The sequence below is a fragment of the Sminthopsis crassicaudata genome, chromosome 3 (genome assembly GCF_048593235.1).
Source record: "Sminthopsis crassicaudata isolate SCR6 chromosome 3, ASM4859323v1, whole genome shotgun sequence".
NCBI classification, from domain to species: Eukaryota; Metazoa; Chordata; class Mammalia; order Dasyuromorphia; family Dasyuridae; genus Sminthopsis; species Sminthopsis crassicaudata.
This window is the reverse complement of record NC_133619.1, coordinates 220,492,467-220,507,570: the sequence shown is the minus strand read 5'-3', so window position 1 is coordinate 220,507,570 and position 15,104 is coordinate 220,492,467. Positions and strand designations below refer to the sequence as shown.

The following is a 15,104-nucleotide window of genomic DNA, read 5'->3' as shown; positions in this document are numbered from 1 at the left end:
TCCAGACTATCAGCCTTGCTTGTTATACCTGTTTTTGACATCATCTTGCTGCTTCACATGCCTATAATGTACACTCTTCTCCTAAGCTCAATCTTAGCACCCAACTTATACATATGGGTCTTTCCTGATTTATCCAGTTGCTTGTGTCTCCTCCCTCTCCCCAGAATGAAAGCTCCTACAAATCACAACTATTTAATTTTATACGTTCAGAACCTAGCACAGTGCCTGGAACATACAAGTGTCTAATTAATCTTTATTAATTAAGTGAGAGAAATGGAGAAACTGGGTTTCTCCCTAAGGAGTAGACCTTAAGATTCAAGAGGAGATACAACAAACATGACGCTACATAGCATCATTGCATCACAAATGCAGAGCTGGAAAGAACCTTAGAGTCCATCAAGTTCAAGCCTTCATTTTTTACATATAAACAACTGAGGCAAAAGAAATTAAGTATATTATCCAGTTTCACACAGCTAATAAGTATGTGAACCTAAATCAAGTCTTCCTAATTGTAATTACAACACTTTGTTCACTACACTACCTAATAGTGTAGTGCCTAAATAGAGAAAATGGATATTCTGGAAGTGAAAACTAATATAAGAAGATAGAATGATCCAAAGATATGCTCTCTGAAGAGATTTATAAATAGAACATTTATATAATCAGTTTTTCTCAGAATTTACAGTAGAATTACTGATGTTGCTGTCTTGGATAGAGCATTTGCCAACGTGTTCATTTCTGTTTGTTGGACTGCTGGTTCTTCTTAATGATGGTGGAAGGTCTTATGGAGAAGTGGTGATTGAATGGAACAAGAAGGGCTAAGTTACAGAGCCCTTTCTATGGGGATCTTGGGAAAGTAGCCTCTTTGTCCAGGTTCTCTTTGTGATTAAGATCACTCATGTGCAAAAAGGTTGACTACAGTGAAGGAGGGCATGACACAGAGCTTTTCTATACTTGAAAATAAGTGGTCTACATAGGGATCCAATACACAACCCTTTCCTCATTCACACTCTAACCATCTGAGATAATTGGCTTAGACATATATAGTAATTAGGTTGATTAAAAATTAAGATTGTTCTTAATTAATTAGAGACTTTTAAATCCCTTACTCTAAGTTTTGAATGAAGTTATTTTGCTCTATATTTTTACATAAATAACTTCCTTATATCTTTAAATTATACCTGGCAACCACCAAATACATTAGATTTCCCTAAGTAGAATACTTTGATGAAAGTAAAACCTTATATATACTCATCAAGAGAAATTATACTAATAAGATTGTGGTCTAAATGCCTGCCAGAATATTTTAAAAATAAAAGGAAACATAAATCTTTCCTGGTGGTTAATGCAGAATACTAATATTGCCTAGAAGAATGCAATTCATGAGATGTAGGGACTCATTGCTGACTTTCTAATATTAATTTTTCCATTTGTGTTTTCAGCTCTTTAATTTCATGCATTTTGCATAAGCATCTGTCTATCCCAGGCCTTAAAGTAACTACAACTGATTGCATCTCATACAAATACAGTAGAAATACAAAGTCTCTTTGATAATTTAACCAAGGTTTCTATTGTACTATTTTCTTATGAAAGCATAATTCAAAATGGCTTATTCTATGAATTAGAAATAATACCTCCTGAGGGAAGGAAAAGACATAGCAGAATGAAAAACATTTCCTCTGAAAGAAGTGCTTTTAGATGAGAGAGAGGCCAACTAAATGATTACTGCTGAATGGTTGCTCCCATTGGGGAGACCTAAATTGAAACAATCTTTCAGAGAAAAAATGGTCCATTCTACCTTTATTTTTTTAACCTTGCAATAACATCACAATAATCATACCCAGACCTAAAGAAATAAATATTTAGCTACTTCTGTATCATTTTATTCACTTTCAACTGAATATAATCCTTGAAAAATGCTAAAGAAATTTGCATTTAATTATTGGGATGATTGAAAAAAACAAAAATTAAAATATCATCTTGTTGCTACATCCTTAATACATTTACTGAGCTTATGATTCAGGGTTTCTGGAGACTAGTTTTGTACTCTGATCATATCTTTTGACCTTGAAAGACTATTTACTGCCTATATATCACCTTTCACATTATTATCTAGGTGTTTTGACAAGACTACTTTGACAGCTTTGTTTACTGAAGTTCTCTATTAACATTAGGAGCCAGATTCAATAAACCAATTTGGGGGGAAGACTACATGACTTAGAGCAATGCTATGTGATGCAATATGAAAAATGTACTGACTTTGATCTCTGCTATGAATCTTCAAGGGAGGAAACATGACTCAGTGGGCTGGCAGGATAGAAACTTTGGGACAGTGAGTTCTCATTTTGCTTGTCTCTTAGCAATTTGCAATACAGTTCTGGGGAAGTCATCTAACTTTAGTTAAAACTATTTCCCATTCCATCTATAATGAGGAATAAAAGGAAATTTGTTACCTTGAATAAGCAATGGGAATCAAACGTAAGCACAAATTTACTTAACCTGCCTAACCGAAAATTAGGATGTCTGAACTATAGATTATGGTCTAGTAAGTCTAGAAGTGTTGAATACAACTTTTACTCATAGCTTTTCATGACAGAAAGGAACAAAATATATGTGGAATTTAATCAATGACAAATCCTTACTGGTCTAGAAAGAAATTAGGTAGAGGAGACAATCTCATTAATCTCACATGAAGTGGTTTCAAAATAAAAATCATTTCAGAAAGCAAAAGAAATCACTATACCTTATTCATGAGATTGAGAATAAAGAAGTATACATTGCTGGTCAAATTATACTCTGATATAACCTTTTTGGAGGGAAATCTGAAAGCTTACAACAACAGTCACAAAAAACCTACTTTTGATCACATTCCTGGGAATGTATTCATAAAACCATCCCATCTCCCTCCCATCCAGTTCCATTAAAGAAAACAAAAACCTATTAAAGAGTACGAACATTCAAGCAAAACAAATTCCTACATTGTCCATTAAAAAAAATCATAAAATATATATGTACATATTATATATATATATATATATATATATATATATATATATATATATATATATATATATATAAAAGCATTAATTATGCTTTTTAAGAAATGGAAGCATCCTAAATAATTGTCAGTCAACAAGAATTTATTAAGTACTTATACAGGCTAGGCACTCTTCTTTAAGAAAAATGCAAATTCATGGTCTGTTAACCTCAGAGTTCATTTTCTAATGGGGAAGACAATCTGTAAACAACTATGTATATACAAGACATAAACATTATAAATAAGGATAATCACAGAGGAAAGGCAATAGCAATGAGTGGAGCTGGGAGAGACCAGCAAAGACCTCTTTGAAATTTCAACTGAATCTTAAAGAAAGCTAGAGAAGCCTAGAGGTGAAGCATTACCAGCAAAAGGGAGAATCTGTGAAAAACAATTGAGTTGAAAGGAAAAGAGAAGACTAGTGTTATAACAAGCCCACAATATATGTGGAGGGAAGTAAAGTTTAACAAGACTAGAGAAGTTGGGGGAAAAAAAAACACAGATTATAAAGGTTTTATAAGCAAAATGATGCTGGAAGTAATTGATTCTGAGTAGGGCAATAAAATGGTTACATGTATTCTCAATTATATTTGTTTCATCTTTTATAGTTTAAACATCATTCTTCTTGATAAAGAATAGAAATTGAATGCTTATTTCATATTATTTTTAACTAGATCCTATGCCTTCAACTGAGAATATATCTTTTGTTCCTCTTCTTACTTTAAATATGGATATAGAAATCCATATTGTTATTAAGTTTTCTTAGATATTATTTTATTCTTTTCTTTAGCCTCCCACATTATTCTTAAAGGACTATGGCATCATTTTATGCTATTCTTTGATCACAAATCACTAATTCCATTTTTGATACTCACTTTTTAAAACCCAGGGGCAATTAAGTAGCACAGTGGATAGAGTGTCAAGTTTGGATTCAGTTAGAAAAACAGAGTTCAAATTCTGTCTCAGATACTTACTAGCTATTTGACCGTGGTCAATTAACTTAATCCTATTTGCCTCTCTTTCCTCATCTATAAAATGAGGTGAAGAAGGACATGGCAAACCATTTCAGTATCTTGGCCAACAAAACCCCAAATGGAGTCATCAAGAGTCAGAAATGACTGAAAAGTAACTGAACAATAACTTTAAAAGTTAAGCTAGTTAAAGAACTCCTTAAGCAATCTTAATGCTTTTCTTAACTACTTCTCCATCTTTTTCCTACATTCTTTGTAATTTTATCTACAGAATTTTTTAGGGCCTCCTTCCCTGGTGAACTATCTATCATGCTTTTAGAAGTCCTGTCTTGAAGCAAATGTAATTTCTGAAGTACAGCTGATATGTTTTCATGCTTATTTTTATCAAAATAATAATAAAAATAATTTGTCTCATTTTAGTCCATAATTCTTTGTTGATTCCACAATACTGTCACTTTTAATTTTAATTTTCTTTTCAATTAATGAGTACATATTTTATCTCCCTCCCATCCAGTTCCATTAAAGAAAACAAAAACCTATTAAAGAGTAAGCATATTCAAGCAAAACAAATTCCTACATTGTCCATTTAAAAAAAAAAAAAGTGTCTCATTCTATATCCCAAATCTATCCTTTCTCACTCAGGAAATGAGCAACATAGTTTATCAGTCCTCTGGAACTGTGATTGATCATTACATTGATCAAAGAACCTTTCCAAATGGTTTACCTTTACAATGTTGTTACCACATAAATAGTTCTTCTGAGTTAGGATTCTTACAAGGAGCTAAGTCACTGGAATGGATAGAGACAATAATTATCTAATTTAGCATGGTACTTAACAGTTCTCTAGTTCAATAATGTACTTACTAGAATTCCACAACATTCACACCTTTAAGAGAGCATACTTTTAAGGAGCTCCCACAAGCCCAGGGAGAACCGAGAAGAACACTCTCTTAGAGGAGTTCATTCCAACTTCTACCTTTATGCTGGCTGGAGACATTGAGAGGACTTCAAGAGATTCAGAGTCAGGATTCAGTCAAAGAGATTCACAAGTCGGGCAGAACAAAGGAAGGCAGAGAAATGGTGGCAGGATGTCCTGTAGAGAACACTGAAACCAAGACCTGGAAGGCCTCCAGAAAGCTAGCCCAGCCCCAAGTGAGGGAGATAAGATTTGGAGAGACACAGTAAAGGATTTGGGCTCCTGGCTGCATTTGGGATTATTGAACTGAACTGAAATGAAGGCTGCTCCCAGAAGCTCCCCAAGAAACCTCCTCCCAGAGAACGATTACAATTTAGAGAAAAGAACATTACACTTCTGGTACTTAACTTCTGGTAACTTAGCTATGTATAGCAGCTCATAATAAATCTTCCTAGGCTTCTCTAAAACCATTCATTTGGTTGCAAAGTTAAATCATTTCTTGCAAGAATATATCTTTGATGTATGACTATGCAAGGTCAACATACCGATGACATCTCCTGTCTCAAAAAATTTTGATGATATTAACATATGAGGTACTAAAAGAGTGATTCGTTGTTTTTTGTATTGGATTCTCAATCCAATGCTTTAAAAACTAAATGTATATTAAATAAGTCTATTCAATTTACTTGTGATAATGAATAGATAAGGTATGCTGCCATTGACTTAGTTACTGCTGCTCATGCTATACAATGAAATCAATTTAATGTCTCTTGTGAGTGTGCTAACCTAAATCATGATGACATCAATACTCTCCCTTCTCTGATCTCCTGGAAAAACATTTTCTACCATCCATTGTCAAATGGCCTCCCACTTCATGTGTTTTGATGTATTTTTGCTATTGTGTCATGAAATGTCTTTAGTCTCTATGTGGAAATGAAATATTTCTCTGGCTCTTAGAAGAAATGAAAATAGTTCTCTGTAAATATTAGGTAGAATAAAAACCCAAGTATCTACACAACAGATAGAGAACAATTAGAGAAAGAGTTTTGTTCATTCAGAACTGAACTCATCAAAAAAAAAAAAAAAAAAGCTTGACTTGAGTCAGTGGCAGAAATAAATAAGAAATAAAATAGGCAAAAAAAAAAAAAAAAAAAATATATATATATATATATATATATATATATATATATATATATATATATATATATTTATGTGCATAGCAAAGATCCTAAAGTAGAAATGAGTGGATTTAGGTTATTGGACTAGTTCTAGGGATTCAGTAGGCCTTCCCTTCTAAAGATTAAAATATTGTTTGTCTCCAATTATTTTTCATGTCATCATCTTATTTGGGCTGTGAACTAATTAAGAGTAGCAACTGTTTTTTGCCCTTTTTTGCACCCCTATCACTTATCTCAAGATATAAACACTTAATAAATGCTCATTGATGACTCACTGTATCTGTATCTATTCTATTTACCAATTTCTGTCTACTTGCACATAAATTATAGTAAAAGACAACGTGGGGCAACAAGTAGAAGGCTATCCTTAGAGCTGAAAAGACCTGGCTTTAAATCCTAAATAGGACACATAAAACCGCTCCATAAACAAGTCCCTTAACATCCCCATTACCCTTGCTAATTCTAAAACTACAATTTATTTCCTTGAAATGACTGTCTATTTTAGACACTTAATACTCATTGATTTCAATTGCAAAAGTTATAGAAGAGTTTCTCCACTTATTATCAGTGAAAGGAATTCCTCATACTGTTGAAATCAAAGGTCAATCCATCAATCAATATTTATTAAGTACCTTCTACGTGCTTGGCATTGTGCTGACCAGACCAGGCAAATTTCTACCTTCATACCTCTTCACTACCTATAGGAAAATGGTTTTTGCTGTACTCTTAAGACTTGCATAAGTTGTTACTATTTAAAGGAAGGGACCAAATAAAAAGGCAAGAGACTAGATTTTTGTTTTACCACCTAATGAGCCCAAGAAAGAGTTCAAAGTTTAGATGGTGGCAGTGAGGAAGGGAATTTCCAGCATAACATACATACTAAATATCACTCTATTACTTTTTGGTGCCTTCACATAATTTTGTTGACATATAGAACTTGCAATATAGAAACTTGCTCTACTAATGCAGTGGTGTCCTGCAGTCCCTCTACCAATGCAGTCTACAACTTAGAGGACACTGAAAGTCTAAGTTACTTGTTCAATATGGTTCAGAGATTAAATATGAACCCAGGCTTTCCTGGGTCTGAGTCAGCTTTCAACCACTCTGCATTTTTGTCTTTATTGAGAGTATTTGTTTATACCTTATATTTTTCTGATTCAAGTGTGTACATCTTTAAATCTCATTTTTCTGGCTCAGTAAGCCCAAGAACAGGGATAGACACGTCCATATTCATGCATCTGTAAATGTGTGTATGTGATCTGTGTGTGTTACATGGAAGTCAGAAGAGATGAACAAAGACACTCTAAAGCTCTCTCTGAAGATCTTTGGAATCAATTGTGAGACATGGGTGACATGCCTATATCAAAGAAGATATGTGCTCTATAAATAAAAGATACAAATACATGACCTTAGAAACTCCAGCTAAGAGAAACAAATGCAGGTGGTGTCTATGTTAAGACTATTTTTTGTGGCTCAGTAACTTGATTACTGTATTTTTACTAATTTGAGATCCATGGGATGTATTGATGAGTAAAATATCCTGCCTCACTTTTTTTTTTTGGTGTCAAATCACTACCTCTTTGACAACATAGATTATCCCTGATGTCCAATCATTGCACATTTCAGTGCCCACATTTGTTTCTTCAATCCCAGTTTTTTTCTCATTCCCAATCTGTATTACCACAGTTCCTCATAGCAATAACTAGATCTGCCAGATTTGTCCCCATCATTGAGACCTGATTTTTCCCTTCTTTATAGTAAGCATATTGAAAAGATATTTTCTTCAACCCGACAGCTGGGGCTGATACACAGCTGGCAAAGAGTGAGGAAAATCAACAGAAAAAGAAACTTTGTAGGGTAACACAAAAGCAAACAAAATAAGAAAAAAATTAAAAATCAGTAATTTTCTGGGGAGTCACAGTTTAACTTAAAGATATTTATTTATTGGATAAAAAGCACAAAACTGTACCTTTGTCTTGAAATCTCTCAAAAACAAAAAAAATCCTTAAATATATTATCAAATGATTTTAAATCACAGAAATAATACAATAAAAGTTATTCCATAAACATATTACACTACCTTTTTATGTGGACAAAGGTTGATTTTAAATGGAAAACATCAAAATAAAATTATCATGAAAATATCCCCAAATTAGTCATATAATAATTTATTTTAATTATTATATCTGCTATCTCAAAATCTTAGTCAGTTTTAACCTTTTAAAGTTTTTGGATTCTACACTGACTCATAATTAACATGTCAGGTAATGGCAAAGAAGGGTCACAGAAAGCAACTTCCTTATTAGTACAAATTTTTTGGAGTCCCACATAGTTTAGTAGTGGCCTGCCTTAACACTGTATGTACTAAAGACTCACATTCCTGTCATTACCCTAGAAACAAGAAAATCAAAGTCCAAATGGCAATTCATTTTTAACAACCTATAGGAGGAGAATGAGGTCAAAAGGGGAATATGGGAGATAGGATATCTGTTGCCTTCTAAGGCACATCTGCCTGCTTCAGAACTTTGTCCATAATATTACAGTACACGTATGGTATATGGAAGAGAGGCTGATATATTGTGTAAATTAATACAGATTCTACAAACTATTATTAGTATACTCTGTGTACAATTCAATTAAAAGCATGTTTGATAATATGGCAAAGAATTCAGTTGTACAATATGTTAAAGAGCAATAGGAAATCTGGCCAAAAACATTTCTTAAAAGAGAAAATAACACCTTATTTTAATATATGTCTTAGTTTTATAGCAATTGTTATTACCAAATGTGGCATTTTGAAATGAAGATAAATTATATAGCAATATAAATTATATGTATCCTTAATTAATTAACATACCAATTAAGCTATTAAAACTTAAGAGTTTCACTAAGACTTCTATATACCCTCAAGTTCTACTGGAAATGGAGAGGGTGGCAATTTTTTTGATTTGCTTATTTTGTTACTGTAAGAAATGAAAAATCCCTCTACTGATGGTGTACAGCCCTATCACCTCCTAATTAGACTATTACAATAGTTACTTGACCTGACACAAACTTCTTGATACTCTAGTACATCCTTTATTCAGATATTAAACTGATGACCATATTATCCCCCTCCTCCCCAATTCAGTAAATGTCAGTGGTCTCATCTCCTTGAGGATCAAATATAATATCTTCTATTTGGCTTTCAAAGCCTTTTATAATCAATACCTTCCCCTCTCACACCCCATGCAGCCATACAAATGCACTATTCCAGTCTATTTGCATCTTATACTATCCCCTTATGTATTGGGATTTGGTAAAAAGTTATCTCTTTGCTGTTCTTCACACAAAACACTCTAGCTCCCACTCTGAACATTTTCAGTGACTGTCCCTCCATCTCTGGAATACTCCTTCTTCATCTTCACCTCCTATATATCTTACCTTCTTTCATGTTCCACCTACATCTAATCTTCTACAAGAAGTTTTTCCCTATTCTCCTTAATTCAGCCAGATAGAAAACTTGAATTTAGTTATATTCATGATTCTCTCCATTTATGCAAATAATGTCTTTATATCTAACAATACACTCATTCTTTTTAGTAATCCCATGCTTGCTCAGGATTTGTTTTGCCTACAAATATATAATTCTTGCCTTTACAGTCCCAGAGGATCAAAGCATACAGGGAAGTATTAGAAATAATCCAAGAAAAAGCTTAACAAAACCTATATGGATAGCACGGTGACTTAGTGCACAGAGCAATCTCCAATTTTCAATCAAGAAGACCTGAGTTCAACTATAGTCTTAGACACCTATTAGTTATATGGTATTGGGCTATTCACTTCATCTCTATGTCAGTTTTTTCCATATGTAAAATAGCAATAGCATCTACCTCTCAGTGATTGTGAGATAAAAATGAGATAATATTTGTAAAGCACTTTGCCAAGCTTAAAGTGCTATATAAATGCTGGCTATTATTAAACCTCAATGACTTACCAGCCTCTGGACAGCTAAAACTATATCAACTGTATTTTGCATGAACGGAATACCAATGTGGTGTGAGCATCTGTTATTACATTGAGGGCAGAGTATGCCTCAATGAAGTTTAGAGCAGAAATCAACCTCCAGATGAGAGGGGACCTATCTTTGGATAAAGATATTAAGCTTTAGGTTTGGCCACTATATACAGAAATCTATGGAATTGAGAATACTCTCAAAAACAGTAGCTTCTTATTTTGACTTCTTAGTATAATACCAGAGTTTCCTAAGAAAGCTTGAAAAAAAAAAAAACTGGCCAATCCCTCCTATAAAAAGCAAAAAGCCAAAGAATTTCTGGCTGGCTAATGTAAGAGAACTTGAAGACTTCATCTTATCATAGGATGTTCATGGAGGAACAGATGAGAACTAAGCAGTGTTGAGACCTCCAAATAAAGAGAAATTTGTTTGAAGGTGTAAGGATACAGCCCTAGAGCCAGCCAATCTACTTTCATGGGCCAATCCCATATGGCACATTTTCCATATTTCTTTGACATCCTATAATCCCATGGGGGTGAAGAGGCAACCAGTCCATAGTGAGAATGAGTAGGTGACAATATATCTGGGCAAAGAGGAACAGATGTAGTTCAACAAATGCCCCTTTTCATAAAACCAAGAGAAGGTCATTCAAAGGGCAGTGTTATAACTTCACAAAATCCAGGAGTAAGGCAAGAAATTGTGGTCCAGTTTTGAAGATAATAGATATAAAAGCCAACTGGGGCAAGGAGCGTCCAAAAAAGAGAAGGATGAACGGTAACACAGAATAGGACTTTACCTAGTCATGATTTCCTTCACATACATCATGGTAGCTGCAGCATCCCTTCTCTTCCTCTTCTCCCCATCCCAGCCCCCATAGTCTGGGACAGCTTTGGCTAAGGCAATGAGGGAAACCTAGGTTCTTGCATTTCTGAACCAAGAGTTCTTTTAGGATACTATTAAGAAAACCAATACTTATACTAACTTGTAGCATTGTCAACCCAAACTACTGCAAGTAATCTTCAATAATGAAGGGATGAAAGGGACCAGAACTTAGGAAGATCAAAAGTTAATTTTCAAAATTAGAACAAGAAACTTTATGAGAAGGGTTTATTCTTTTGCTGGATGCTCATGTACTCACTATTATACTTTAAAAATATGCAAAGTGAATAAATTCTTGATAAGTAAGTTTCATTCGGAAAAGTAACATTATTTGACATTTCAACAATTTAGATAACAATTTTTTTAATATGACATTGTAATGTATAGCAATATAATTTTCAATCAAATGGAATCTTCTAGGTTTTCCTATACCCTACTTTTGAATGAAGGTACAGCATTTACTGCTTCTCTTCAGGTTAGTAGGATAAGAATTGTATGGTTTACTAAGAAAACCCTCCAAAAGTTCTTTGGTGATAGAATTGTTTTCAAATGTTATTGCTATGGATTTTCTAATAAAGCCCTTACCTTCATAGAGGTTGGTTTTCTTTAACACAGATCTCTTCAACAAACATTATTGATAATACATATTTCTGTAACTTGGATAGAAACTGAGAAAACTTTTGGCTAAAACCATCTATTATGATGAACTTCGTAATTTGAGGTAATTTTCCTTGTCTATGACCCAATTATCGTTTTCCTTAGGGTCCCCACTTTATCATGACAAAGATAAACCAGTGGTTATATTGACCAATATTAGGATAGATTTTTCATTTTTAAAACACCCTATGAAGCTAAATATTAATATGAAATACAAATTGACTTTGCATTTAATTACATCACAGTAATGAAGGGAGAGGATAAACTAATGAATCCTTAAATCAATGATATATAAAAAGTAACTAATATTTCATTAATTATGTAATGCCAGTGTTTTTGAAATTTAAACTGATATTTTTAACTTAACATATTGAGTTCTTCTTGGTATTATTAAGTAAAATCAAGTAATTCTGTATTTTGTTTCACATCTATAACCCATAAGATTTCTATGAACAGCATAGCTTTGGTAAAGCATATGTCATTATTGTTTTATTAAAACTCCCTGACTTATTCCATACTAACAATTTACAATCCAAAGGTGACAAGATTTTTTCAATTCTCAAAATAATTGATATGCTGTTGTGAAAAGTACCCATCTAAGAAACTTTTCCAGAAATTTTATTCTCTAGCATTAAATGAAGAAAACATAAAATACTAACTTCCCGATATAATGTTTTCATTCATTCCTGTTCCAGACCCATTATATTGCCTGGGAATTATCCTTCAGGGGTTTTCATGATAAAATGTGATAAAAGATATTGATTTAACCCTTCCATCATTCGATGACAGTGTTGATATCAAACCAATAAAGAAATCCCACTAAGAATACTATTGGAGCTGAGCTTTTGCAGAGTTATAAAAGTGCCAGAGTTCCAAAAAAGTCAAAACATTGTGCAAATTCCTGAGTCTCTCATATTTTAATTTCTGATGTGTTCATCGAAAAACAACAGATGTATACATTGTAAAAAAATTTTTCATAGATACTAAAAATATGAATAACAATAGTAATTAAATTTCGAAAAACAAAATGCAGTAAGGCAAAGTCCTGAGCACTTTCCTTATTTCTCGAAACACAAGCTCACCTATAAACCAAAACACCTCTCTGCAGGTCCAGACGCCAAGCTGGCCACTAGGGGCTTCCCACAACCGGACACAAACTTACTTCCTACCCTCACCATCTAAGACCACTCATCTGGTCTCTAGTCCCAGTAAACAGTCACCACCTAGACTCGGCGAAAGAAGAAAAAGAACAGTCCTTTCCAGCGAATTAACTCCCTAAAAATGCCCCAAAGGCACAATTGCCGAGCCCTCTTTCTTCTAGGCATGAGTAGCAGAAATTAAGAAACAAAGGGACCAGCCAATGGTCCTACCTCAGACTTCCACACAATGTAGGAATGACTGCTGCTGTTGGGGGGAGGCTGTAATTTCCTCTGCTGGAGCCATCTCCGCGGAGAAGAGAAGATGCTGTTGGTACTCCCCCCTGGGGAGGTGAGAATGCCCGCAGTGGAGGAGGACCGTCCTCCACCGGGCCCAGCTAGTAAGTAAGACAGGTCCCAGGTCATATTCCTCTTCAGGGTGTTTCTTCCCAAGCTGGGTTCGTAGTCAAAGTGGAAGCTGCTTGAAGGTGACTTCTCCTGGGGAGTACTGGGACTTGAGAAGGAAGAGCACAGAGGGCCGGGAGATGACAAACCCCTTCGAGTTGCACCCCTAGAAGAAGACACTGCAAGACACTCAGCTGAAGAAAGCGGGGTACAGGGGCTGCTGCCCCCGCTGCCTGCTCCCCTAGTTCGGCCCGAAGTAACCCTGTTATGCATAGCCCCCCCAATATCCTCGTCCTCCTCTGGTTCTCGGCCATAGTTACGAATGATGGCAGGGTCGAGGCTGCGGGTCTGGCGCAATCTCCTTTTGGACAAACCCTTGCCAGAGGCAGCACTGGACCCTGGAGAAGAACAGGAAAAGACACTGTTGAGCAGGCTTTGCGCTGACATCTCGGAGTAGGTGCCCCTGCCGTCGGAGTCCGCACACTCTCTCCAGCCAAATCCTGACCTTTCTCCGCCCCCAGGTACGCCGGGAAGGTGAAGCGAGAGGGGAAAAAGCCCCGTGGCGGAGGCCAGCGGCAGCCTCAGGCACTCGAGGGCAAAGAAGGTAGCGGGGATGCCTGGCTTCTATTTTTTCCGAGCTACGACCGTAGAGGCAGAAAACTCCGCAGTCTTTTGTCTAATTCCCCCAGCGGGGGCAGCGGCAGGAGGTCCATAACTAGCCCCAGAGCAGGCTTAGTCCAGGGCAGAGGCGCGGAGGGAGGCTGCTGCTGGGGGATCCCAAGGAAAAGGCACGGGGAGTCCTAGGCGTCGTCGGGAAGAGCAACAGCAGCGAGCTAACGCAGCTCCCGCAAGCTTTCCCCCGGAGTAAAAGTTAAGGGGAAAGGAGGAGGAGAAGGAGGAGGAGGAGAAGGGTCGGAGGCGGCCACAGGAGTTGGTTCCCAGGGCTGCTGGTCCCGCCAGCGCCACTCCCCCTTTCAGTGGTGTCCTGGAGCCGCTGGCTCTCAGCAGCCCCTGCACTTAAGCCTGTCTCCAGCAAGCCCCTCCTCGTGGTGCAGTGGGAGTCTGCGAGGAGGGAGAGGGGGCTGCCCTGCCCAATGCTCTGTGTGCATTCCTCCTCCCAGTCCACTCCATCTGGAAATGGGGATTAGGACACTCCGCCTGGGTCTGACCTGGGCGCTAATAACGTTGGAGCGAACTCCGCGTGCCCTGCAGCTCCCGGAGGGGCGCGGAACGCACCCGGCTCAGCCTCTCTGAGCGCTGGGTCAGCCTCGGAGCCTCGCTGCTTCTCACTGCACTGAGGACAAACGCGCCAACTTTCCCTGGCTTCTCCCAACTTTTTGGCCATAAAATGTAGCGCACCCGAGGAGATCTGCGAGGGCGAGGAGTAAGAGTGAACTCAAGAGAGTGCTTGACTGCTCAAGGATGGGGACTTGCCAGGGAATGAAACAGGAATCGCACTCTACTAGGAGAGAACGCCAAGCGGACCAGAGAGGAGAAGCGAATGCCAAACGTCCCACAAGATACAGCTACTCTCCACCAAAGCCCGTCTTAGCTACAGAGCAGGCGCAAAGCTCTTCATTTGTGCATGCTCAATAGCTAAGGTAGGTTTTTGCTGCAAGTGGCCGGATCTCGTATTGCACCACGGGAGAGGACGGCGTTCCACCGTGGGGCTGGGAGTGGGTGGGAAGCCAGAAAGTCCGCCTGGAGGAAAAGAGAAGGAGGCAAAAGGTGGGCCAGATGGCCCGGGAGCAAAGACCCAGAGAAGTGGGGGGAGGGGAGGGCACAGCCTGATAACCCCACACATCTGTGAAAGATAAGGAAAGCACATACCTTTCTTTCTCTGTTTCCCTTCTTCCAAGCCCGAGAGGGCAAAGTCTGGGAGGGAAGAGAACTGTCAGATTACTGGTGGGGGTTGTTTCCCACATTACCTA

At 37.0% G+C, this 15,104-nt stretch overlaps 1 protein-coding gene across 1 annotated transcript in view; it reads right to left on the bottom strand.

The window, feature by feature from the left end:
* Window positions 1-14,723, bottom strand: part of ARHGAP6 (Rho GTPase activating protein 6) — a 583,013-nt gene extending 568,290 nt beyond the window's left edge. The window contains exon 1 of the mRNA XM_074300011.1: window positions 13,003-14,723. Within this exon, the coding sequence (XP_074156112.1) occupies window positions 13,003-13,620 (618 nt within the window). The 5' untranslated portion in view covers window positions 13,621-14,723. The remainder of the gene's footprint in view (window positions 1-13,002) is intronic.
* Window positions 14,724-15,104: the final 381 nt, after the last annotated feature.